We start from the raw sequence: 26,979 nt of genomic DNA on the forward strand, positions 1-26,979 counted from the left end.
GAGCTGGAAGAAGTGGAGCTATGCAGTATTCAACTGATTCAGGGCAGTGTAAGGTCCCTCAGCAAGGGAAGAGCTGCAGCACTAAGCATGAATTTTGTCTAAAGCCAAAGCAGGTCTTTTTACTGAGTTAATTCACTGTTTTACTTATCTATTGCAAACCAGTAAAGCTAAACCAGGTTGAAGACAGAAAGCATTCAAGGAACAATTAAGCATCAGTCTTTGATGCTCTCTCTTCCTAGAGAGATCGTTGGCTCCTTTGAGAAATTCCAGTCAGAACTGGGACTCAACTTTGTAAAGCTTCTTACATCTCTACCAAGATGCACATGGACTTGTCCCACTGGGTGCAGCACAACATTGGTAATCCTCTTAAAACATGAATCATGAGATAGCAGCATCAGCCCAGATGTTATAGGAGGACTCCAAAGAGAAGCAAGGATGCAAATACTTTTTCATAGGAAATTATAAGTGTCACATTATTGCTAGTTTCATTAGGAGCAATTATGCTTTATTATCTGCTAGACCTTGTAAATACTTGAATGGATACAGGAGGCATCTTTTGGAAAACATGGAAATTATTCCCTTGTTCCTCTTCATCATCTTCTGTGATTTAATATTCACTTGGCTTTGTAATTCTGAGCAGTGCTGGACAAAGAGAAGATAACTGTTGTTCTACAGTGTCCAAAGTGCAGATGAAGGGGGGAAAAAAAAGCCAAAATATGTTATGAGCTCATCACACCAATGAGGCTGAGTGCATTAATGCCACTTTATTCATTGTGAGGACAGTTAACAATTTGCCATGGGGTTGTATGTCAACAACTGAAAGATCAGTCTAAAATTCTATGGTCATTGTCTGTGCTGGTAACCATTCCAATCTGTAATTATTGTGAATTCAAGCAGGCCAGGGAAGCTTTCAGTGTTGGTTTGGGGTTTTAGTTTGCTTTTGGTTTGGTTTTTAAAAGAAACCCCCCAAGAAAACCCTTAAGAAATACGATATTTATGCCAAATTAGGGAACTAAGTGTTTAGTCTCACCAAATTTGTTTTGGGGACATTGAATTAAATCCACACCAGTTTCCCTAATTGAAATTTTGACATGGTTTAGTGATGGACTTGGCAGTCCTGGGGTGAATGTTGGACTTGCTGATCCTAAAGGTCTTTTCCAACCTCATTCATTCTATGGTTCTGTGAGTCCGTGATGTTTATTGCTGAACTTCAGTAAAAGGCAGTGTGTGATCCTGCCCTGGAGACAGCGATGCCCTCTGGTCATGCAGTCACTAGTGCTGCCAGGGCAAGGTGCTTTTCCCTGTCCTCCTCCTGCACCTGGCTCCTTTCGGCCACCTTGCTCACAGTTAAGAGTTCTCTCCAGCCTGTCATTACCACTTCAGCTTGTGCCCTTGTAATTAGGCTGGACCTTAAATGCTGACCTCTGTACTATAAACTTCCAGAGCAGGCTCGAGCCACCACCCAGCCCAGCCTGTAGATCCTGCTGACCCTCAGGTCACTTCTGTTCTCCCCTCCCTGCAGTGTTGAGGCTTCTCCTGGGTTTTACAGGCTTCAGTCTAAAGAACTCAGCACATGGCAAGCGTGGGATGGTTTGTCTGTATGTATTTCCATGGACTGCTGTATGCCAAGTCAGGCCTGCAAGGAGAAATGGGGTACTCTACTGCCCTGTCCTAAAGGGGCTGTTTGAAAAGGGCAGTGCATCTGAGCCTTAGGCTCAAGGAATGAAATACTCTTGTTTAGGTGACTTTGTTCTGAGATGATACCTAGAGAAGGAAAGGCGGCTGAGACTTCACTATCATGCAGCCCTTTCTGGGGGGGGATGCGTCTTCGTCTCTCTCATTCTGGATCTGTCAGTCCTGCTAACTGCCTGTTATTTTTATCTTTGGCTTGCTCTTTTCTGTTTCCCATGTCCTGTGAATGCTGTTTTCTAGGAGTGAGAACACTTGTTTCACAAAGATTGATCTTTGCGCTGCAAGGTGCAATTCTCACAGATGCTCCATACCAAACTGCTTTTATGTGTAATGGCAGATCTTTACTCACTGCACACACCTCATTTCCTAGTACTGGTTGGGTGCTTACACTTCAAATGGCTTTATTTTTTCAAACCCATGACGGCATGAGGCACTCAGAGCTGGAAGAGGCAAACAGTGTTCTCTTGCTGCGGGTACATCATTTCTCAGGCATGTTGCATGTGGCTGTGTTTGGTAAATATCCTGCCTTAGAGCCCTGTGTGCTCCTGATGACCGAACCTATTGCCTGAGACACAGTTTTCACTTCCTCTGCCCCGGTAACGTCTGGTGGATGTTCTTATGTCAAGCATGGTGCATAGATATTAAAGTTAAATGTAATCCTGGACGATTGCACTTGTCCACCAAGCAGGGAGCCAGCTGGGAGCTTTGGTAGGGTTGGTTTAGCTTGCTTTGAGCCCTGTTAAAGGTTTTTGTGCTGGGCATCAGCCCTGGCTTCATGTAGAATAATGGATTTTGCTGTAGAAGACCAGAAATTCTGCCCCCGGCATAAAGAGCTGCAGCAGAACTGAGTGATGAAACGCATCCCCTGCGTGCTGTGAGTGCACTCGTGTGCTGCACCGGGAATGGCACGTTCTGCTCTTCCCAAGTTTTACAAGGGGAGAACAATCCCTGAGAGGAGACAAAATGTGAATCAACAAAGAATCCGTTTGTCCTCCTGCAGGTGCTTTCTGCAAAGGTTCTGCTTGTCTGTGGGGATGAAGTTCAAATCTTTGCCTGGCAAATGTATCCATCCTATTTGTTTGGAAGTAGAAGCCTCCTTGCAGAAAGCTCTGGTTCACCCTGGCACTGACATCGTCTGGTCAGAGGTGTACTGAGGTCACAGCAACACTGAACTTGAGTGTAATGCACACCACGCTTGTAAAGAGGGGCTTTGGAAACACAATACTGAAACATTTGGTTTCTCTTCTTGTTTAAAATTGTAGAAAGGAAGGAAGAGCCCTTTGCCAACCACTCCAGCCATGAAACCAGGCCTAGCATCACTGAGCAAATACCACCACCTGAGCCCAACTCCTTCACTGCATCTGCCAGAAGAGTAAGTGAATTTGGAATCAATGGGGACTCCAGCAGTGCTGGCGAGCAGTAGGTTCTACTGGGAAATGGATGCTCTGATTTTCAGAGGTGTTGTAAGACTTGAATGTAGGAAAGCATGATAGTATGCAATGTAGCTAAAACTGTGTTAACAGTATAGGACTGGCACAAAGGGGGATGTCTGCACTATAAGGTTTCTTCCTCTTAAATCTCTTACTCTGCAAAGCAGATTGCACTGTTAATGGGAAACCCAGCTTACCACAAGTGCTTTGTGTCACTGTCAGTTCTCAGATACCTGATGCCAATCTTTGGCCAGCAGATCTTTCACCAAAGCTGGTTCCTGCTGATGTATCAGCAGTGAATTTGGCATCATCATCTAAAGTGCCTCTGACTTGCCAAACTCCCTTGTTTCAGTGACATGATGTTACAGCCCAGTAAGCAGAGAGGATAAAGTTTGCATCTGACTAGATAGCTAGGCTATGAGAGCATTTTAAAGGTGAAGCAGTTACTGAAATCTTATCTGAGTTCTCCAGCTTTTGTGTCACTCAGCTAGATGGCACCAGGAGACTCAGTGTTCTGCTGAGGATTGGTATCTTCCACTTCTGGTTTCTTTCTGCACCAGAATACGGAGAGGAGCTGTACAATGCAGGTGCCTTGCCAAAGGCTGGAGCACTGGGTACTTGTTAGAGGGAAAATGTTTCTTGCTTAATCATGATTTTTTTGTCTTTGACATGCTACTAAGTCTTAGCTTCTTGTCCAGATCAAATGAAATAGAGCTCCTCTGGGTGTTGTTCAACTCAGGCTAATTTAGCCTGGGAAGTATGACAGGTGGAAGAGCACTGGGAAGTGTGAGCAAGTCAGTTAACCTGTTCCTAGCTGCAGAGTTTTGTTCTCCTTCATCTGAGCTGTTTGACCCAGAATAAGGCTGTTGGGATATGGAAGTGGGTCTGTGTGCAAAGCAGTTGTTAATTTGACCTCAGTCACTTGAGATCAGCTACTTTCACTTCTCTGACCTGTTTGATTCTTCTGTAACTCTCTGTCAGGCTGAGTTTTACTTTGGAAAATGGGAGTGCTTGCGTTGCCCTCCATTTGAGGAGTTATTCACATGTGCTGTTCCTGTGCTGCTCAGCAATCTCAGAAGGCAGCTTTTCTTTTCCTGCAGATTTGAGCTTTCTCTGAGGCAAGTGTCAGAACTGCATTAAAGTGTTAGAGCTGTGGAACTCATAGACTGGAAGTGCTCAAATTAGTGGAGCATAGATTTAAGGCTTTGCACCTGCATTAAAGTACTATCAGCTAAGAAACATCACTGAAGTACTGCAGTGATAGTTTTACCATTGCAGTCTTGAGTCAGTGAGTTTGAGGGCAGAGCTCCCCAGTAGCTTCATTCATTCTGGATAGTGTCAGATGTTTTGTGTCATGTACAATAAGGTATATGTCGAGTAATGCTTATACAGCTTTTGCCAAAAGCCTTGTCTACCCCAGTATCCTGCCCCTGACAGTGACCATCAAAAGGTATGAGAGAAGACAGAATCTAGCAGGACTTCTCTCCCACATTTCAGGGACTTGCTGAACCTGGGGTGTTTTTTGCATTCAGTAGCCCCTCTTGGACTTTTCCTCTATGAATTCATGCAGTCACTTTTTGAGTATCCATGTTTGGGATCATATAATGTCCAGTGGCAAAGGGTTCTGCAGCTTAATTACATATTACCCAGAGCTTCCTGTGCCTGTTCCTACCACGCTGGTTTTGTTTGCTGCCCCTAGTTCCTTTATGGGAAGGAACAAGGAGTAACTGATCCTTATTCACCCTTCTATGTGCCATTGCAGGGCTTGTGTACCTTGGCCATGTCCTAGCCTGGAGTCTCCTGATATACTGAATATCTCCTCATACAAAAGCTTTCTTGCTGTACTCATTCTTGTTGCCTTTCTCTGAACCTCGTCCCCTTCCTCTCTACTGCTTTTGAGGTGTGGAGCCAAGCTGTGTATGATACCAAAGATGGGATGTACCCTGCAGTAATACAGAGGCAAAATCGTTCTGTCTTGTATTCTGTTCTTTTCCAGTAATTCCTAATGTTTTGCTTGCTTTACTTCCTATACAACTCGGTGGTGAGCCCCTGTCTTTGCAGAAGTGTCTCTTACAGTGCTCAGGCTCCATTCTCAAATGGCATCTTTTTGTAAGACTTGATAACTGTGACTCAAGTTGTACATTTGAGCAGTTGCATATTTGAGGAATAACATATGCTCATCAGAAGTGCCTCATGTAACAGCAAGCATGAAGGTCCATTCTGTACTATGTATAGAACATGCAGTTACGTGACCATAGAAAGTTTTAAGCTGGAACAGGCCTCTGCAAGTGAAGCAGGGCCAGGTTCAAGACTTTGTCCTGTTGTTTTGAACTACCTGAGCTCAGCTGAGTATTAAAAAGTCTCTGAGGATGGGGAGGCCCCACTCTCTTGCTCCTAGTGCAACATCACTCCTAGCAGGAGGGATCCCTCCCTTCCCATCAGTTGGGATGTCCCACGTTAGAACTTGGCTGTTGTTCTTTCACTGCAGACTGGTTCCATATCCCATGTGAACCCCCACCCCCAGGCAGCAGAGCAGTGAAACCCTTTCCTTGCCTTCTCTTTTCAATGCTACACAAGTCCGATTTCCTCAGTCTCTCCCATTATGTGTTGTAGGCTCCAGCTCCCTGATGGCTGTAATGGCTTTCTCCTGGACCCTCTCCAGTTTGGTTTGTGAAAGGGTTTTATTTGCAGCTAGTCCCAAAAGAGTTGATTATTTTTTTTGGTTTCTGCCTTTACTGAATAATTCCCCCTTCCTAAATGAGTGTTAAGAAAAGCTTCATTGTTCCTTATATTCTTTCTGCAAAGCTGGAGGAGGGCCTGTAGGCAAAGGGAGCTGCACAATGACACGAGGTCTCTTTTATCATCTCTCCTCGGGGGTGAGGACAGTTTGCATCCCTGCGAGTTCACCTTGAGCCATGTCCTCTGATTAAAGCTAAGCAGGAAACTGAAGTCATTTACAAGCTTTACAAGTGTGGCCCAGCAAAAACTGGGGCTTGTTGAAACACTGTCAGAACTTAGGTGGTGCCTTGCAGTGCTCTCACTTCTTCCACATGTCCCTCCCTCTCCTCTGCAGTTCAGTTGGCTCAGCAAGGCCGAGGAGCAGAAGGACGAGTCGCCTTCGTCGTGGCGGCTGGGGCTGCGGAAGACGGGCAGTCACAACATGCTGAGCGAAGTCGCTGCTACTCGGGAGGCACAGAGAGATAAAACTGCTTCTATCTATCGCTCTTCCTCGAGCCCGCGCATCTCTGCACTGTTGGACAACAAAGAAAAGGTTTGGCTTCCAACAAAGAGGTTTTAGTACATCCCAGTTGGACAGACTTTACCTCACAGGTTTAAGACCCTTTCCCTTTCGTTGTGAGTTCTTGCTGGGATTTATGTCCAGAACAAAATGGAGGCTGTTCATCCTTTCTTTTTCTTTTGAATATTGTTCCTATCCTATCAGTTGTTTGTACAGAGCTGCAGTTCAGTGCCTCTTTAACCTAATTCCTGCTCAGTTTGGAGTGGGCAGCCAGTGGACAAGGGCTGCTGTGGCACACCCTTTACCAGAAAATATCTAATCCAGACAGCAGCACATACCTGCAGTGGAAATCTTCCCCCTTTGCCATCTTTACAGATTCCTCCTGTATTTGTGAATCCCATCACACATGTTCACTAGCTGTAACTTTGCTGCCCATGAGCAGATGTCCCATCCCTGAAGACATTCAAGACCGGGCAGGATGTAGTTCTGAGCAACCTGATCTAAAGATGTCCCTGCTCATTGCAGGAGGGTTGGGTTAGATGAGCTTTAAAGGTCCCTTCCAACACAAACTGTTCTATGATTTATAAGCAGTTCTGGTTGGAAGCTGCTCTTATTCATTAATGTGCTCTTCAGGAAATCATTTTCAGAACTGATACTACTGTGCTGTGGTTTGTGTTGCCCAAGAAAACACCTTAAGCCAGTTATCCTTGGACAGGAGAATGCTTAAGAAAGAAACCGAGCTTGAATTTAGTTGACACTGAACATGCTGGAAGTGGTAACAGATGTGCAGCTGAAGTACTTCTCTTGCTTCACCAGGATAAAGACAACAAGAGCTATTTTGCCACAATAGCCCCCAGAAGACTAAGCAGTACGAGCGATATAGAAGAAAAAGAAAACAGGTAAGAACTTAATGCTCAGCTTCTGTCCTGTTGACAGTTCCTCCACAATGCCTTTTTTCTGTAGTCATGCGTCATCTGTTTTCTCAGCAGTCCCAAGTGCACAGGAAGTCACAGTGTTGAGAGCTAGCTCTGATCTAGACAGGCTCTGGCACGTTGCTTTTCATTGAGGTGAGCAGGGCCAGAGGCTGGTTTCTCCACCCTGTGTTCGTACATCTGCAGTCTCCATCCAGGAAACCAGGTTTATGGGTGTTTTTAGCTTTTATATGCAAGTGCCTCATTTGGTAGCTGGCACCTACACTTCTGTCCCTTGCTCCACAGTCACCTTCAGTCCCTTTGTTCACATATCTGTCATATTTTGATTCACCCGAGTTTGAGAACTCTCTTATATATGGAGCTGTTCCCATTGCAGGGCTTGGGAACACTTGGTGAGTGTGTGAAATTGGCCATGGACAGAACCACGGTATAAATGGGATAAATACCGAGTATCTCAAGGTACATTTGAGGAGCTAATCTCTACAAACAGGTTCTTCACAGTTTCTATTAGGAGTAAAATCTGAGCTTAGCCTCATTTCCAGCCACTTCCACAATCGTGGTGGAAAGGCACCTCTAGAGCAGACACTGTGACTGGGAGCAAGTCACAGCCCATGACCACATGGAGAGAAGATAGCACAGTTTGAGACTCTTTGCTGGTCTTTTGCTAGAACCTCCCTGCGGGGTTCTTGCTTTTAATCTCAGCCAGTCACTGTGATGTGGAGTTTAGCAGACAGTTTGTGTCTGCTGATAAGCCTGAGCAGTTTTGGCAGTGGCTCCACTGAGCAGCACATCCAGCTGCCTGCTGATGAGTGTCCTTTGCTTGGTAAAGCAGGAATGAGGGGAATCGCCTGCGTGAGCAGATGGTGCCCAGCCCTGCTGTGTAATACAGACTTCTCCCAATCCTCTTTCCTTTCAGAGCAGCTGAGTTTCAATTCACAGGTCCCACAGGTGTCTGAAAGGGCATCAGCGGCTGAAAAATGAAAACTGATTGCAGGCTGACTGAATGGATTTGTGTTGCATTGCAAGCTCAAGGTCCTGTCCAAGACTAGAAAAGGAAAAAGGACATACTGCCCATGTGTGTCTTAGGAAAAGGAGCCCTGATTTCAGATAACTCTGATAAATAGGACTACTGGCAATTTATTGGTGACTACTGGTAATTTATTGGTAACTTCTCTAGTACTTTTAGATGTTGCCAAACATTTTGTTTGTTGTTTTCTGCTGCTAAGTACAGGAAAGGGTTTACCAGGCTGAATTGCTTTACTGTCACTGCCTGGACACCTTGGAGGTAAAAGCTTCCCCTGCAGTTGCAGTATCTGTGTATTTCTATAATGCTGCTTGATGTAAGATGGCAGAGAGAATATAAAATGACATTATTTAATATATTAAATTACTTTTATGGACAATCGAAATCTCAATTGCAAGTTTTCTGACTAAAAAGGATCTTGTCCCTCTTGATGCAAGTGTGATTCTTAAGCAATCCAGCTGAAGCTGGTAAGGCCAGAAGGGCCGTTTCAGGGACTTGTGTCACCGTGAACAACAGAGGTGTAAGGGAAGGATTTGTGCTATGGAACTGGAAAGGAGACAGAAACAGACTCCAGGAGTTCTGAACAACCCCTGTGCTCTGTCCTGCATCAGGGAATCAGCTGTTAACCTGGTGCGGAGCGGCTCCTACACCCGGCAGCCATGGAGGGATGAGTCAAAGGGAAATGAAGCTCCTCATTCTGGTGCACCTACTACCTACGTGTCTACCTACTTGAAAAGGTATGTCCAGTCCTGGCTTACCTGTGTTCCCAGGCAGGCAGCTCTGCTCTCAACAAGCCCTCCAAGCTTCAGCCTCCTGCTTGCTGCTCACTGCATCAGTGTATCTGGCTGGGGGACCCTCTTCTGCTGAGAGCAGGAAATAAAGATTAAGCTTTGCTGACATTTGCCATGCTAAAGGGTATTTTTGAAGACTATCACTTTTGTTGTTTTGAAAATTGCTGAACTGAATTTAAGCACTCTTGTTCACACAATTCAAATGGAAAGTTTCGGGCTAGTATTATGGTTAGATAACAAAAATTGATCATAAAAGCAGAATAAAGTCATTTCAGTCTGAAAGCACTGTTCGGGTGGCTATTGACAGGTAAGTTGCAGCTTATCTCTAATTTTCATTCATATTAGTCCATGTTTATGGCATCATTATCAGAAAAGTGGCGCTGGCTCTGTACATGACTCACAGCACTTGCTGTAAGGAGCGAGGCTGATGTCTCCAACTGTTTTCTTGTGGCAGTAAGGAGGCAGTTTCTGTACAGTGTATTTGAAATCATGGAGGCTGAGTGTTGGTAGCCCAGCATCATCTGGAGAGCATCCTGGGCAGAACTTCTCTAACTTGCAGTACCTGTACCCATTAAAACCACATGTATAAACACGTCGTGCTGCAAAGCCACTTGATCTGGGCTTAAGGAAAAAACAGAAATATTTCCAGGTTTTAGAGTGTGTTTCAGCAAGTCCTAGACCCTGAACTAAATAACTTTCCTGAAGATGCGACAGTTGCTTGACATCTTTGGGAGGAGGCAGGTGTTTCTGTGTTCCAGTACTTGTGCTGGTAGAGGTAAGTCGTGCTCGAGGATGTGTCTGTCCGGTTGCTGAGCACACACAGACCCATTCCCACAAAAGGTGACACAGTCACTTCAGGCAGTAGACTTCTGATCTGCTGATCCATTCCAGTGATTTCACATCTATGATGGGCCGACAGCCTCCGTAGTGTGTCTCTCTAAAGGCAGTCTGACAAGCTGCAGCTGATTACACTGGAAACTGCCCTGCTGTTCCCTAGTCCGAGACAGGCCAGCCGCTCACATGCTGCCCCTTGAAACTCTGCAAACATTGCCTGTTTATCTGGGCTAAGCCAGAGCCAGATTTAGTACTACATTCACACAGTTGTACTGTATTCCCTTGGTTAAACTGTGCAGAGACTAGCAAAGGCTTTGGCTGGCAATAGTACTTCACTAACACTGATTTCTTCTTGCAAAGGCTGAATTCGGGCCTTTCACAGGAGTGTTGGTTTACAAGCAATTGTAGAGAATAGCTTTGCCAGGTAGGAATAAAGGGCACCTTTCTTAAAGAGGTCAGTGGTTTTGCATTTTATGTACAAACAGAAAAACCATGATCAATTTCAAATCTATCCCATCTGGTTTCCTATAGGAAATGCACAGAGAAATTAAGTATAATCCTGTTGAACTGATTTCTCCATCCTTGTGCATCAGCTTCTAAGTTGAGGGAGGGAACCTAGTTGCCTGTTAAGGATAAGCTCTTTTAAAGTATTAACAAAACTCTGCACACAGTTCCAAAATATGAAAGCTTGTTCTGAGAGAGGAAGAATTAAAGTGAATGTGACATACCTGGATGTTACTGAGAAGGTGACCTCTGTAGTCTGCATTTCCCCTTTACCTCATGTCCTGGTTATGTTCTATAAGTGTTTTATATGACTCCCAACCAAAGATAATAGCAACAGATCCTCTGAAGATGTTCTTCTAAAAGGGAACACTGACTTTCAGCAATGCTGCAGATGTTCTTCAGCTGAGGTTGAAGCCAATGTCAAAGCTCTTTGTGTAAGAGTAGAGACTCATTCATTCTGCTTTCTCCAGGGGTGTACCACTAACCCCCACCGCAGTACCCTTTTGCCAGCCTGTTCTCCAGTTTGGTGCATACTGGCCTTCCAACAGCCAGTTCACTTGTTCTGTGTATTAAAGGATTTGGAGGAAATCTGGCATAGCAGATGGAATGAATTCAGCATCGTGCCCGTGCCATCAGCCTATGTGGTGCCACATGGGAAGGGATCACATGCACCAGAATGAAACCATTTTTTCACACAGTTTCTCTTTACATGTTGGCATATACTCCTTTCTTACTGCTTTTAAGCCCACATTAAGCCCATCCCAGCCAGGTCCTCCATCTCCCACACTGACCTTGCTTCCAGCAATCACCAGTTCAGGAGCCAGGGGCTATCTGTGACCCTTGTTCCTAAAGCCACCACTGTGGCCCACTTCCCTGAGCAAATCCCGTTTTGACCTCTGCAGAGCCCTACAGCAGTGTGTTACAAACCAACCAGTTCTGTGTTTTGTGCAGATCTTTTTAGTGAGTGTGTGTGGCAGCTCTCTGAGGGGATTTCAGATTTGGAAGTCAGTTGCCTTAGCTGTTTTCAGCAGTATTGCTTTTGATCAATTTGAAATGCTGCTTTCCATTTCATTGCCCATTCAGTTATGGTGTTGATGTTAGAGAATGAGCAGCAAGCAATGTGTCAGTACCTGTTTTTCATTTATACTGTTGAATTCTTTAGCACAAATTCACACTCCCCTCTTTTACAGCTCCGTATGAACCCAGCTGTTAAGTACCAGGATTCCCCAGCTAACTTCTTTGTTGCAATCCTGTTCAGGTCAACTGTGAACAGTTGAATAAATTCCCTTGGAGTCTCCCTCAAGCTGTGCAGTGTCCCCCATGCAGGGTGACGGGGTGGGGAGGTGAATTCCTGTGGAGATGGCAATGTCTTGGCTGCCTTGGAGCAAGAGTGTGCTTGTGATGCCCCAGCACTGCGTTTCTCCAACCCAGGATGTGTGTGTAGGAGCTGGCACAACACCATCACCATGCTCTTTGCCTTCATTTCTCCTCCTTCCCCTCTCAGCTCCCCCAAACCTGCCCTCTCCCAGGCACCTGATGCTGCTTCTGTTCTCTTGTTTCCCTTCTGAAAGTCATCGTCAGGTCTTACTTAATAACCCTCCCATGTCCTCCCTTCCTGACCAAGTTCCTTTCTTGCTTTGCAGCCACCCCTCGTACCCCAACCTTGGGTTCTCCTCAGATGGTGCCACATCAGCCCTGATGCCCCCAGGGTTGCCACCACCTTTTCCCCTGCAGCTCCTCCTGTTCCTTCCCCTGGCACACTCTTCATTCCCATCATCTCCTCCGTACACCTATCCCTTCACGGCTGCTTGCTCTGCATGCCTACCCCAGCCAGGCTTTGCTCCCTGCTCCTGCCTTCCTCCCAGCCCGTATCCAGGGCTTGGCCTTTTCCTCTGGTGCAGGGAGCCAAGAAGGGAGGCACTTGCTTCCAGAGCACTTCCTGCCCTCGGGCAGGGGCCGGCTTTCCAGAGGAAGCGTTGTTTAGGGTCTGGTGGAGGTTGCTACTGGGTGACAGTAACTTGCTTGTTCCTCTGTGGCCTGGAGATGGCAATCAGCCATCAACAAAGAGCCCAAACGTGAGGTTCCTCCCTATGGAGACCTTCCAGGATGCCCCTTTTTCTCCTTTGACTGTCTAGGGACCAGCTGCTTGTTCTGGGCTGGCTGGGGCCTTAGCATGTAAAACTGATGTGTAAATTGGGTGCCTAAGTGACCTGGGCTGGATCCTTCTTCCGACCTCCAGCCTTGGCTGTTGTCCTGCCCCTCTCAAGTTTTATTTCAGCCTTAGGCTGCTGTCTCTGACTCTTGCTTCTAGTGTTGACTTCCCCATAAACCTGCAGCTCTGTCCTGGGCTGCTTTTCCTTTAGGTCAGCTTTTATTCCTGATGCAACTGCTTTCCTCCACGTGCACTGGCATGGGAGTCGTTAGGATGCGGGAGGTGAGAAGCAGCCTTCCAGCCTATGATCCTGCAAACAGCCCAGGCTGACCAGCAATACCAGTTGCTGAGAAAGGCATGACAGGACCCTGCACCATGCATGGGTGCTCCTTTGCACTGTGCAGACAAGCAGCCCATGCGTGGGGCTGTAGCTTCTCACTGAGGGGGGATTTCCTCCAGAAAAGCCCCAGGGTACATCCTGAGATGAGAGCCCTGCTCCTTTTCTCCTGTCTCTTCTCTGAAGCATGAGCACTGATCACTGACAGCTTTTCAGTCAGAATGGTTTGAAGGGGTTTGTTTTAAACTGCCAAGATACGGATTCCCCTTGCTCATCCTTAGTACTTTCTGAACAGGTTTTCCAGCTGTTTTCCAGAAACGCTGAGCTTGTGCCAAACGTGCCTTAATGACAGTTAATGCCCCATGTGATCATCTTTGCCAGGGCTTAAAGCCACTGAAAACAAGTTCTTAAAACTGGAAGTCCTGCACATCCTTTGGAGATGATGCAGCCAGACCTGCTTGTGTCACTCTCTCCTTCCCTGCTTTAAGCAACCTCATCCTTGCTCGTTGTCTCTACCTTTCCCCAGTGCACAGGGGTGCTCCGTGTGCGCCGCTTCCACTGCTGGAGGGTTTGCTCTTCCCTGATCTTCACCGATTCCCCTCCACACCGTTATTCCCTCCCCAGAACTCAGCTGGGCTCAGCTCAGAGGGTGCTGCTGCTCCGGGGTACTCTAACCTCCTTCCATACAGTTTGCTAAGATGTAATCCTTGCTCCCTTTCCAGCTGAGAGCCCAGCTGGGGTGATGTTCTGTTGAATACTGACTGTGCTCTGAAGGACGTGATTTTGTGATGTTTTACAGTGCTTCATTTGGTAGAAGTAGTGACCTCAACAGTCCCTACATTTCAGCCAGTCGCAATACATCTCTAGCTACCTCACCCACTACCACTGGTTCATCTACCTCACTGGGCACCCCGTGGCAACCTGTCTCTTCCTGCCCCACATCTCTCGGTGTGAACACTACTGCATCAGCCCGCCAGTATACCAGGTAACGGCTCACAGCTGAGATAACACTGCAGAAAATCAGCATTTGGGTTGGAAGTTCTAGGTTATGGAGTAGATTGTGGATTGGAAGTGGGCTTCCGTGTGGGAAGCGTTGATAAGCAATCCCAGGATGGTTGTGTTGGACAGTTTCAGTAGTGTGTGTGTGCAGCAGCAGGCAGTTAACAGCCATCTGGGACTTTACATAGCTTCTTCCCTCACTGGAGTGGTCAGTTGTGGCCTCTTGGTACCCTGATAGAGACCGTGTTGTGCTCAGGCTGCTTTTGGGCATTCAGTGTACAAGCTCTTGGAGTTCATTCCTTCTGCTTATTCACCAGGTACATTTCCTAATCATTTTTGCTACAAACATGGATGTGAAGGCTGCAAATTCCTCCTGCTTTTTCCTCTCCTCATTTAACTGTGTGCTATTCTCCGTGAAATCACGAGTCTAGAGTGAAGAGGACGAGCTGTCAGTGCTCCCTCCCCTTGAGGCGGCCGCTCTGGATCAGCACTTGAGTTCACTTGCTTTGCTTTCCATTATTGTCTTCTCTATTTCAGAGCCCCTTTCAGGCAACAAACTGATTCTGCTGCAGAGAAAAATACAGAGGGCATCTCTGCTAGCACCCCCCTAGGTGTAATCACAAACCGCGCTGTACTCGGCTCTGCTAACAGCATTGCGAATGCCGGCGCTGCCTCACCCGCAGGGAAGGACTTCTCAGCTGAGGAAGCCAGGGAGCGCCGAAGGTCAGTGAGCAGAGTGCCGGTGTGTGTCGGTCCTCCTGGTGATCAGCTCTCACGTGGTGGTGATGGTGGGGGTGTAAGGACTGTAACACGGAGTTCCAGGCTGCTGCCTCTGCTCCTGCGTGAGGTGTTAAACTGGCTCGTCGCTGGCTTGTAGGTGAAATGGAGTTTGGTGGTTTTCTGTTTGTCTTTTCAGGGTCTCAGCCTGAAGTATTAGTAGTCAGCTACTAATCTCAATCCCTAATGCCTCTATGTATAGAGTCATGGAACGGTTTGGGTTGGAAGGGGCCTTAAAGTCCATCCCTGTGATGGGCAGGGACCCCTTCCACTAGAGCAGCTTGCTCCAACCCCATCCAACCTGGCCTTGAACACTGCCATGGATGGGGCAGCCACAGCTTCTCTGGGCAGTCTATGCCAGTGTCTCATCATCCCGGGGCAGACGGCCCAGTAGCCGCTTGCCACAGGTTCTGTAACATGAATCCCATCTAAAAAAGAGCATTGGACTGAGGCTTGGTTGGATAAAATCTATCCCTCTGATTCTGCTCAGCAAAGTTATGTGCCCCAATGGAGATGTCCTTGCTGCACAAGTCCCGTGGATTCCCTTTGCAGTTAGTGGGGGAAAACAACCATTCCTGGAGCGAGTAGATGTGTGATACAGGGGGTGATCCACACTCTATCCGCTTGCATTGACTTTAAAGGGAGACTTAGCACAGAGGCAGAAATCTGCCATCTGCACCCTAGGCTATTGCAGCAGTAGCAGCATTTTTAATTACTCTAGATCTGCTTGTGGTATCTCTTCCTTATCGTATGATGGTATTTTAAGACTGAGGAAATATAAACCTTGGGTAGCCGGTGCTCTTCTCAAAGGAGATTTGCATTGAAGTACAGAAGGAAATGTGCATTTAGTATAGAATAGCAAATGTTCTGTATTTATTCCTACAAACAAGAATAAACTTCCTCAAAACCTCTCTCTTCTGCTGGCATCAGTGAAAGGAAATGATGATAAATGAAACCCAGATGAACTGTGTTGTTTCTGACCAGCAACCAGTTCATGGGGTGTTTTCAGTAATCAGATCCTTCCAAACTCAATAACTTTTTACCTTCCTGAGTGGAGGGAGTGCTCTGACGTGTTTCAGTGGCCCGAAGCCAAAAGATGTGAAAGCAATAATGGAAATGATCAGCTTGCAAAGCTGAAGGTGGTGGAGCTCCCGAGGAGGGAGGCCAGGATTGCTGCTGGCTTTTCTTGGCTTCAGCTGCAGCATGGCCAGGAGGGAAGGTGGCCTGTGCTGTCTGGAAAACACTCACACCTCCAGTGCTGCTGGGGCTTGGGTCCTGTTTTCCAGAGCTAGCACAGGGAATGCTTTGCTATCACAAGCCTCCAGGTGAGCAGCCTTTGTCCACCCTATGTGCAGGGACATACTTGGAAATAGCTGCTGGGGTACCTTTGTGAGAACATTTATGTTTAGTATTATGGGTAAGCTAGAGGTTTTGCTAGAGGTCAGTTGGCTTTAGTGTCACATGCAGTTGACTTGAGGTGAGCTGCCAAAAGATACTCCGGTGCAAAGTGAGACTGTGCAGAGGAGGAGCAGAGTGAGGGTTGTGCTCCTGGCTCACGCTTCCTGTTTCACAGCAGTGTCCCCATTTTGGCAAGCCCAGAAGCAAGCTGCAGAAGCTTTAGCTCCACAAAGCCCACTAGACCTTTGGCACAGTCTCCAGACAGGGAACTTGACTGTGACAGTACTTGTAGATGCCCCAAAGAGCATGTATTAATATTACTGCATTGGCATTCCTTGCCAAATCAGTTTCTATAAATACTATAGAAGATCTGTTTGTCCCCTGCATTTTTATTAGAGAACCATCTCCTGGGAATTATGGTAATGCAAAGAGAAACACCAGAACAATCCTCCCACCTTCAGCTGATGCTGAGGAAAAAGAGCAGCGATGATGCATTGTGCTTGTGGGTGGAGGGAACCTTACTTATGAATGTGAGCTCCAACAGCAGGATGTACTTAACTGACTGGGAAGCTGCCTGCACCTTTTGGACTAGGAAACATGGACCTAGAGGAACAGGATGGGTCATCTGAATGGGAAAGGCTTATTTTGGAAGGAGACCAAGTCCGGTAGAATAAAACCAAAACGGAAAATGGCAAGCAGTTGTCAGGAAGCACTGCATGGATTTCGGTTCCTACCGGCAGCTGCTGCAGCAGTGTTTGGTCTTCTTCAGTGTTTCCAAAGCTCCAGCTTTCTCTTAGCAACAAAAACATAAACAAGCTTATCATCTAATATTAGATCACAGGGATGTCTGCTAACTTGTGGCTTTAAATTATCTGCATGAAGGCAAAAGGTTAAAGCAGAAGGGATTGCTAGGGCTAGGAAGTGCTCTGGGGTGCTGCTTTGTATCCTTTGGTAGCCACTAACCCTTACACTGACCCGTCCTGGTGTTTCATAGACCCACAGCCTGGCTTGTGTTGGCAGGGACCTTAAAACTCATCCAGCTCCAAGCCCTGCCACGGGCAGGGACACCTTCCACTAGAGCAGCTTGCTCCAAGCCCCTGTGTCCAACCTGGCCTTGAACACTGCCAGGGATGGGGCAGCCACAGCTTCTCTGGGCACCCTGTGCCAGCGCCTCAGCACCCTCACAGGGAAGAGCTTCTGCCTAAGAGCTCAGCTCAGTCTCCCCTTGGGCAGGTTAAAGCCATTCCCCTTGGCCTGTCCCTACATCCCTTGTCCCAAGCCCCTCTCCAGCTTTCCTGCAGCCCCTTCAGGCACTGGAGCTGCTCTCAGGTCTCCCCTTCAGGAGCCTTCTCCAGGTTGCCCCAGCCCAGCTCTCTCAGCCTGGCTCCAGAGCAGAGCTGCTCCAGCCCTTGCAGCATCTCCATGGCCTCCTCTGGCCTCTCTCCAACAGCTCCACATCCCTCTGGCATTTATTGCCTCCAGAGCTGGATGCTGTACTCTGCAGTTTCATCCATGGTGCTTTACCTGCTGCTTGTTTGCCAGCTAAATTGGTCAGCAAACGCTCCAGTAGCTGGAAAATGGTGTGGCTCCGGCCTCAGGCTCTTAGAAAGTGGAGGAAAGAAGAAGCAGAAAAGGCGGCAGCGCAAGAGAGATCACTTTGGAGCAACATGATGCAGTTCATCTACCTGCAAATCACTGCCTGGTGTTAGCACCAGATGTCTGGAGGTTCAGCAAGCTGCTGCTGTGGTTATTTACATGCCCAGCTGCCTCCCTCTGTAGTGCTGCAGTGCTGTGCCGGTGCCCAGAGCTGGCCTTGTGCCACCCTCCAAGTCAATATCAGTTTATTTGCCAGACAGTTTCCTTTTGTTTCTCGTGGGTGCTCTGCAGGCACTGATCAATGCTGCTCTTTGCCCGTTCTGATGATCTCCTGCCAGTGTCAAAGTGCCTCACACTGCAAATGTAGGGTGTCCAGCTGAACTCAAAGCAGCACTGCCTCTGCTAAGGGTGAATTATGAGTGTGTGCATGCTGTGCCTACTGTAGATCATAGAATCATTGAATGGTTTGGGTTGGAGAGGACCTTGAGATCATTTAGTTCCAACCCCCTTGCCATGGGCAGGGACACCTCTTGCTAGACCAAGTTGCTCCAGTCACATGGACCTTGTTCTTCCTGGTGCACAACCGGTTTGGTTTCCACTTGGTGCAAGCAGGTGATGGGGAATGATGGGGTCGTGCTGGTTGCAGCACAGTGGATTATCCACCTTCAATCCGGGATCACAGCGGCCTCTAGTGCCACCCACAGCCCATCCATAAAGTTCACGCACGACTTTGTGTGGTTTCAGTTCAGGGCGCTGCGGTTGCTTCTCCTCCTGGGGTTCCTACACTGCAGCCCCTCTCTAGAGGTTCCTGGAGGCTGCCTGGAGCTGTGTCCCTGCTGCATGGAGGTCCTGCCAAGCTGGAACATGCCTCGTGCCACGAGGTAGCTGGTGCTGAAAGGAAGCTCTTGGAAGGTCTGGGTCTCACTGAAACCTTTCATGTTCTATGAAGGTTTAGGTTCTCAACAGAGATTGAGAGGCCACCACGCAGCTAAGCCTGTGGCTGGCTGCCATGTGGGGCACAACAGGCTCTGCCCAGAACTTCTGGAAGGCACGTCTGTGCCCTCAGTTGTGTGACCAGTTTGAAAGGACGCTCCTGAATGTCAATCTGGCCTGGCTTTGAAAGAACTGGGATTTTAATTCGACCTTATCCCCAATGGTGAGTGTTCTTCCTGTTCCTCACAAAGATTCCAGCAAGGTGGTAGCACTTGGCAGCAGACAGGGTGTGAGACAGGAAACACATCCCTCTCTTCCTGGGTTTTGAATGTATTCTGACCAGTTCCTTGGTTAAATCCATAGTGAGACTGAGGTGGGTTTGTGTCCTCAGCAGCCTCGAGGATGATGCTCTGCTCCACCCAGCTCTTGCCCTCCAAAGTTTCCCCTAGAAGTCTTTTTTAGCTGCGGAACATCCACTGCACTGCTCTCTTCTGCTTCGTTCCCAAGAGGAACTGGATTTTCATTCCTCATTCCTTCATTCTGAGGATCCAGTTGCTAATTATAGCAGCATATATTAATAATATATTAATAACCGAATCCTCCTCCACCAGTAGTTAGATGAATTTTTGGCAGGTCCTTTCACCTCGTGATTCTTGTCCTGTCCAAATTCAGAGCATGACTCCTCGAGGGTGGGTGTGGGTGCCCAGCATGTCTCTTAACCCTTATTATCAGGCCAAGCCGTAAGGAACCCTGATGTCTGTCAATGTTAAACTCTGGGATTTGCATTCAAGGGGTGTTTAAATGTCACTGGAGAGGAGCTGCTAGAAGAAGCTGTGAGCGTTGTCACACCATCACCTTGGACTTTGTCAGGAGTATCTGACTCTATAATCCTTGTCACTGACTGACGTAGAGCTGAGTGGTTTGAGTTCTCCTGGGAAGGGTCTTGGGGATGCTGTGCAAGGTCCCTGCTCCCTGCTAATGGATGGATCCCATCCACACTACACAGTGGGCAACAGAAAGTTAAGAGTTCTCCCTCTTGCCAAGGCCTGAACAATCATCTGGCACCTGCTGTTGAAAGCATTTCTGTGCCACCCTTCTGCAGCTAATCTCCTTCAGATAAAGTTGCCCTTCTTTTGAAAGGCTGCGGGTGGAGGTGACGTGGGAGGGCAGGAATTCTGCTGCCCCTTGGATTGTCCATGTTGGGAAGAGGCGAGATTGCTCCTGCTCGATCGGAAATCAGGCTGCGGTTTCATTTGGGAAAAGGTCGAGGTGTGGGATGGGGGTCACTGGGGCTGAGCCTGGTTTCCTGTGAGGAAGATGAGCAGACGTGGTGCTGAGAGCTCAGCTGCCCGCTGACTGCATCCATCCAGGGGCAAGGGGGATGTTTTGGCATTTGCTTCGTGGGGGGAGCCTGGCTCAAAGCAGGGATATATGCAGGACCCTCCAGGAATGGTCAAGGAAAGGAAGCAGGGACCACTTGAGCTAACCAGTGTAAAAGAACTGCAGCTTGACAGCATGGAGCAAGCAGAAGGTAAATCTGCCTTTCCCATCCCTACATGCCAAATCTGTGTGCAGTTCCTCCCTCCTTACTAACCATAACCCTGGACGCGTTTCACCCATTTAATCCTTGTGTCTACCAGCACATTTGTGTAATGCAGCTCTGCAGCCAGGGTCGGTTCCAGCTGGCCACTGGATGTTCAAGGTTGGGGCATCTCTCAACTTCAACATGTGCAAATACTTCTCTGTGTCCAAACGTAGCCATTAAACTAAGGAATGTACCCAGAATATTAGTGAGATACTGTGGATGGGACAATTGAGAGCTAATTTAGCATAAAACCAGCTATTCCCTTAAATTCTTTGCTCCACAGCACCGACCCGTGGATGTTCCAGGGGCAAAAGGCAGGTTGCCACCCTGGGATTTCTATAGGAAAAGTTTTGGAGCAAACTTCATTCATCTTCTATCGCAGAGAATAGTGGGCACTCAAGATTGACCCAAAGCCACTGCCACATGCTAAGAAATGTCAATCTTAGCTCGACAGGAATGGAAGACCTTTTACGCTGTTAATATTGGGGCTGTTTTCAGTAACTCAGTTGGGCTGATCCCTGCTTCTCTTCGGGAAGCTGCTCTCAGCATCTCTTCGGTGGCTGCTTCCACGAGGTGGCGGCCGGAGGCTGCTCTGCTGTGCTGCTGTACTTGCCAAGGGAGCGTTTCTCCTCAGGCTTCCCTAGCTCAGAAGCTGAACCTTCTTTGTCACCACCAAGTTTTGATTTTATTTTATTCTTTAGTTGCAAAAAGCCATTTCCCAGATATTCGGATTTTTTCCAAGTGAATTAGTTTTGGTTTTCAGGGATTTCTTGCTCTGTTTCAAACTGAACTGGATCTGGGGGAAGCTTTACGAGGTCTGCTCAAGGTTGCTGAAAATGTCAAAGGGTGTGGGCTCAGTTGAAAATGGGAAAACAAAACACTGATAGGGGCAGAACACTCACATATTTGCCTTCATTTTGTTCATCAGCTGGCAGGAGAGCCCCATCCAACCTGGCCTTGAACACTGCCAGGGATGGGGCAGCCACAGCTTCTCTGGGCACCCTGTGCCAGCGCCTCAGCACCCTCACAGGGAAGAGCTTCTGCCTAAGAGCTCATCTCAGTCTCCTCTCTGGCAGGTTAAAGCCATTCTCCTTGGCCTGTCCCTACAGGCCCTTGTCCCAAGCCCCTCTCCAGCTTTCCTGCAGCCTCTTTAGGCACCGGAGCTGCTCTCAGGTCTCCCCTTCAGGAGCCTTCTCTTCTCCAGGCTGCCCCAGCCCAGCTCTCTCAGCCTGGCTCCAGAGCAGAGCTGCTCCAGCCCTCGCAGCATCTCCACGGCCTCCTCTGGACTCACTCAGCAGTATTCCCGCTTTCCAGCACATCTGCCTCCCTTAAAAGAAACAGTGATCCCCAAAAGAACTGTTCCTGATCTTGGTTGTCCTAAATGGCTTCATTAGCTCTGAAACTCCAGCCCTCGGAGCATCTTCAATAACCTCAGTCATTTAAAAGCTTCCAGTCCATGTGCTGTCTCCCACAGCTCCAAACTCTGTGTTCTTGGTAGGTTCCAGTGTGTATGTTATTGTTCTGGCAGAGACAGTACCAAGCCCCCCAGGCTGAGAGCAAGCAGGGCCACGGTCCCACCAAAGGAGCAGCTCTGCCTTGCGAAGGGCTTGCAAAGACATGAGCCTGGGCAGATGGGGAATCACACACCAAATCAGCAAGAGCTGGATGCTGGAAGTACTCTTAGAGCAGCAGCTGCTGTACGTATAACCTCGACCCATTGTAAACATCACATCAAAGCATGAGTTCTGAGGAGGGACAGAGGGTACTTCTTGTGATTAACAAATGACAAAGATCACAGGTCTCTTAATCTCTTGGATCAGCACCTGAACATGTTGAGTGAAGCAAAGCTGTTGCAAATACAGAATTTAATCTTCTGTTGTTAACCTGCTAATCATGCTGTAAACAGATGATTGAAATGCAGAGCTTTAAACTTCCCAGAGTTGAGAACTCACAGTCCAGACTGAAACATGGCAGCTCACAAGAGCAAGATCCTGTTATCCCTCTGTCCTCAGCTTATCAAGTAACTTGGCATCGGCTGGCTCTGTCTCCTCATTCCTAGCTCCAGCACTTGTAGTGTGTGATGTGTTGTCCTTCTCTCCTGCTGTCAATGGTCTTCCCAAATGATAGTCAGCCAACTTTTCATGGCAGTGTCTGTGATGAGTCCTGTCAATGCTGTGGCCTGATGCACAGAGCACGTTAGCACAGGGCTACACAGAGTGAAACACTGAAACCTGTGGCTTGCTGGGATGCGAGAGCAGGAGTTTCTTTTCCTGTCTCCATGTGGTTGTCAAGGATTGACTTGTTGCCTGGCACACACTTTATTATCCAACTTAAGGAATTGTATTTTGGGAGCTGCTGTCAGCATTGTTGCCTGCAGAACTCGCGCTCGCTTCTCTTCCCTCCCTCAGCTTAGAGATAGTTCCTTAGCCAATGGCAAATTTCCAGGTGGTAGGAATGCATTGCTGGGATGCTGTACTTTTCCAGTTGTTTCCAGGGGAACAGTATCAGTACTTGATGATTTGCTGGGTTTTTTTTCCTATCCTCCTTTTTTCGGTGTGTGTATATATATATATATACACACACATATATAACATCCATATAAATGTATATGGATGTAAGTAAGAGCAGTAGAGAGATATATGATGAAGATATAAAATCCTGACATGTTTGGGATAGTGATATTGTACTTTAAGAACAGCCATTTCAGGCATTTTAGAGTCTGAATATCTGTGGCTTTCCATGTGCAGGAAACCAAACCTGGGCCTGGCTGCCCTTACCCGTATTGTCTGTCCTGGCTTCCAAGAAAGCTGTCACTATGGTTTCCAGTCCGGTGAGTGTGGTTCGGAGTCACTCCTGAATCACAATATTCAGGCTGAGATGGCCCATGGAGCATCTCCTGCCCACGGCAGACTTTCCTCTTAGAAGAGACACATAGAATCATAGAATAGTTAGGGTTGGAAAGGACCTTAAGATCATCCAGTTCCAACCCCCCTGCCATCAAGCATAGCTCCAGTTCATGACCAGCAGCATCACATTCGCAGCTCGTGTTCTGACTGCGCTGGCTGTGGCAACGTGGGTTTGTTGGAGAAGGACCTGGTGGGGATTGTCAGGAGCTCTGTACTCCTTGGAGAAATTCGTCATCTGTTCTTGTTATCTGTGCACCAGTTAACAGAGGATTGTCATTTCTTGTCCTGCATCATTCACCCTTTACTCTGGAGGGGGTACTTTTTTTCCCTCTGGCAAAGGATCTCCAGCACGCAGATATGCTCTTGTGGTTTACCAGCTTGTATATCCAGGCTTACCACTGCCCTGCTTTGAATCTCTCCTTCTATTAGTATTTTATTGCAGCTCCTTTTGCCTTGAGATGGTGATGAGCAGTTGGGATCCATCTTGTGTCATGCTGACCTGATTCATAGAATCCCAGAGAGGTTTGGGTTGAAGGGACCTTAAAGCTCATCCAGTTCCAACCCCCTGCCACACACAGGGACACCCTCCACTAGAGCAAGTTGCTCAAAGAGCCAACAGAGACAATAGGTGTTTTCTTGAAAACAGGAAGAAAATGGCAACCAGACTCATCATGCACTTCCCAGCTTTTTTCCAGCTAATGCACAAATCAGAAGCCTATAGCTCTCGTGTGGCAGCAGGACAAGGTCTCTGCCTCTGGAACTCTAAGCTACGGCAGTGCTTCTGCTGGCTTTCACGTACACATCTCTCACAATTTATATTCTGCTGCTTGTATTTGCAACCAAAACTCTGGGGAGAATCTGTTCTTGCTTTCCACATGCCTTGAACTCAGCACCACGGCTGCTCTGGTGTCAGGTATTCCTCAGAGGAAGCTTATGGTGGGAAAACACAACACACAGGACCATTTCTTTGCAGATCCACTTGGGTCGTGTGATCCTGGCTTCAATGAGTAGGATGCCACAGACACTGCACTGGAGCAAGCGATGGGTTTCTTGTATACATCATTAACCCCACAGGGGGTTGTTCGTGCCCCATTTGCTGCCTGTCCCTGCAGCTTGCTGCGATCTGCAGTTTTTCTGCTTTGGAGAGCAGGGTGTTGCTCTCCCCCCCTGTCATCCAGCCGTGCTTTGTGGCTGCAGCACACTTGTCAGCTCCTTGCAGTGAATTTGTTCTCTATTTCTTCCATCCCATTTAGCATGCTCTGCTCTCTTAACATTCAGCTTGTAAGCAAAGTGAAGCATCAGCTACAACTGTAAAACCTGGCTTTTCCCTCCCTCCTCCACAAAGGAAGAAAAAATTGCAAACACACCAAAGAAAAACCCCATCAAGCAGAGCAGAAATGTGATTGAATTGCTGGTGTGGAGTCTGGGGTTTGCATCTGAAATCGCTTTACAGGCCAGCCACCTCCTTTCACCACTAGGAAAAGGCTGTAGCTGCTTACGAGGAGAAGCCAGCCGTGTCCCTGGGCAAAGACTTGTTTGAGAAAATTCAGTTATCTCATGCCTGGAAAATGGCTTTGGGTGAGCTCCAAGAACCGGGGATTGGGTAAATGGAAGGAAACCAGAAGTCAGCAATCGATAAAGGCTGCAGCCCAGACTCGGACCTGCAGAGCGGGCTCGGCTGGAGGTTAAGTCCCTGTTGGACACCCAAAACTGCTGCTGCTGTTTGACTGTGTTTGTAGTTTTATACAAACCCAGGGAGAGCTGAGGACGATGGAGGGAGAGGCACAAATGGTTCATGTCCTGCTGTCCCCATACACTCCTCAACGCCAAGCTGTGGCTAAACCCTGAGACGAGGGGAATCCTTCAGCTGTGCTGTGCTCCAGCAGACCTGACCCGGCTGGGCTGTTCCCCATGGATTTGCCACACCTCGCTTGAAACCACCATGGACATCTCATTTGTCCTCCGGTGCAGGGGAGTTCACTGTGGTTTTCTCTGTGTCAGAAGATCCTTCAGGTGCTGTCAACGTGACCTTGTGTTGCTCAGGCATACCAGGAGTGTTCCTGAGCACCTGTATGAGCCCAGTTCCTCCTCGGGCAAGGGCAGGTCATCTTTCCTCCTCTTATTCGCATGCTATGTATGTAACTCCTCCACACCTCCGTCCTTGTATGTGATGTAAATGCACTGATTCAAAGCTGTTGCCCACCTCAGTTAGCTACAAATTTACTTGGTTTATATGTTCCAGAAACTATTTATGTTTTCTTACTACTCCTCTGAACTTCATTTGCAGTGTATTTTCCCAATGCCTTCTTCCTGCAGGCAGCTTATTACTTCTGGATGCTGTACAAATAGCAGCTATTCCACTTGTGTCAAAAGCTGCAGCAAAAGCTCATTGTTTCCTTAATGTGCCATTACCTGGGTAGCCCACGTGTGCTGCATAAAAACTTGCCTGCAAACTCAGGAGCTGCACAGCTTTCACTCATCAAACAGCAGCTTTTCTGCTCAGGAAACAGCCCGTTCCTGGGAGGCAGTCGGCCCCCTGAATTTCAGGCACTTCCCTTGCTGGTGTATCCATCACAGCTCGTGTGGCTGTCGGGGTAATCAATGGGAAGAAATGAGTTCCTCTGCAATGCACTCACATGATCTGTGCTGGAGGCTCTCTCTGAAGGTGATAAATGGCACCGTGGAAGTGCAGTTCTGTGTCTCCATCACAGCCGGCTCCTCGACGCAGGGTTCTCTCCTCCAGAAGCCTGCAGTGAGGGGCATCGATCCTGCGTGCTCTCCTGGGCTCTCTGCAGATCAGGGGAGTTTGGGGCGTGATTTATCAGGTTGAATACTTACACCAGTTTGGGGTGAGAAGACTCACGTGTGTCCCACAACACCAGGAGATGTGAGGTGGCCAGCTGCCGTGGATGTACCTCCAGACAGCCCGAGGAACCCCTGCTAACTGTGGAGTGCAGAGCTGAATCAGTGCTGAGCACTAGATGGAGAAGGTGGATAAAAGTCGTCATGGTAGATGGTTTTAACATGATCCAAGTGATGTCAGCATTGATAATCCTTCCCATAAATGTTTTAACATACTGGATCAAATGCAAAACCTGTTCTGCCTGCTAACTCTTCCATGTGAGTGGTCAGTAGCGGAGAAGCAGGAAAAGAGTCGAAGGACAAAGTAATCTTATTCCTTAATAGATCTTCATTCCTTAACAGAAGTTCCTCCCTTGCTTGACTAATTGTTCTTTGACCATATGTAGATCCTTGATACTCTGTTAACCTGTGGCAGTGGTAGACCTACAAAGGAACATTTCAGGCACCCTCATCCTTGCACAGTGAGACACTTAATAATCATTCCCTATTCACCAGGCTGAAGAGTCCAGTCTAATTAGTCTTTCCTAAGAGGGAAGCTGCTCCACCGGTATGGAAATCAGGCTGATCAGAGGAGGGCTGAGTTCCTCTCCCGTTCCTCCACAGGCAATGCCAGGGCAGAGGGCTCCATTTATGCATTTTCCTGTGCATAATTCTGTTGGAATCTCGCAGGTTTAATGCAACCTGGTGGTGACCAGGTCTGCATCTTAACCAAGGGGTTTTCATGCTTTATTCCGGAGGTGTGAAGGTCATTTCTTTCATTTCGTGGCTTTTTGCAAGGTGTTTTGTCTCTACAAGGTGCCTGCCATGCAGCAGGTTTTCTAGCACGATGGATTTCATATTGATGAAGGCAGCAGATTGCAGGAATATGATCATGAATATAAAGACAGGAAGGAACGTCTGAGGAATGTGCCAGTGCAGGATTTCTGTGTCCTGAGATCTTTATCTGAATGAGGGGTGGTTTCTGTGGGTTGGTTTATTCTTTTCCCTAA

The 26,979-nt window shown here is 47.8% G+C and overlaps 1 protein-coding gene across 7 annotated transcripts in view; it reads left to right on the forward strand.

Annotated features, from left to right (window-relative positions):
* PPP1R12B (protein phosphatase 1 regulatory subunit 12B) overlaps positions 1-26,979 on the forward strand; it is a 99,441-nt gene that overhangs the window by 37,123 nt on the left and 35,339 nt on the right. For 5 of the 7 annotated variants that reach the window (XM_062624892.1, XM_062624888.1, XM_062624890.1 and 2 more), the window contains exons 9-14: positions 2,955-3,064; positions 6,196-6,393; positions 7,177-7,259; positions 8,928-9,053; positions 13,734-13,919; positions 14,471-14,656. In XM_062624892.1, the coding sequence (XP_062480876.1) occupies positions 2,955-3,064; positions 6,196-6,393; positions 7,177-7,259; positions 8,928-9,053; positions 13,734-13,919; positions 14,471-14,656 (889 nt within the window). The remainder of the gene's footprint in view (positions 1-2,954; positions 3,065-6,195; positions 6,394-7,176; positions 7,260-8,927; positions 9,054-13,733; positions 13,920-14,470; positions 14,657-26,979) is intronic. The other 2 variants (XM_062624893.1, XM_062624894.1) reach the window with 2 other exon arrangements.

This window comes from Pezoporus occidentalis, unplaced genomic scaffold, assembly GCF_034315485.1.
Source record: "Pezoporus occidentalis ecotype Australia unplaced genomic scaffold, CSIRO_AGI_Poc_V1 ctg274, whole genome shotgun sequence".
Taxonomy (NCBI): Eukaryota; Metazoa; Chordata; class Aves; order Psittaciformes; family Psittacidae; genus Pezoporus; species Pezoporus occidentalis.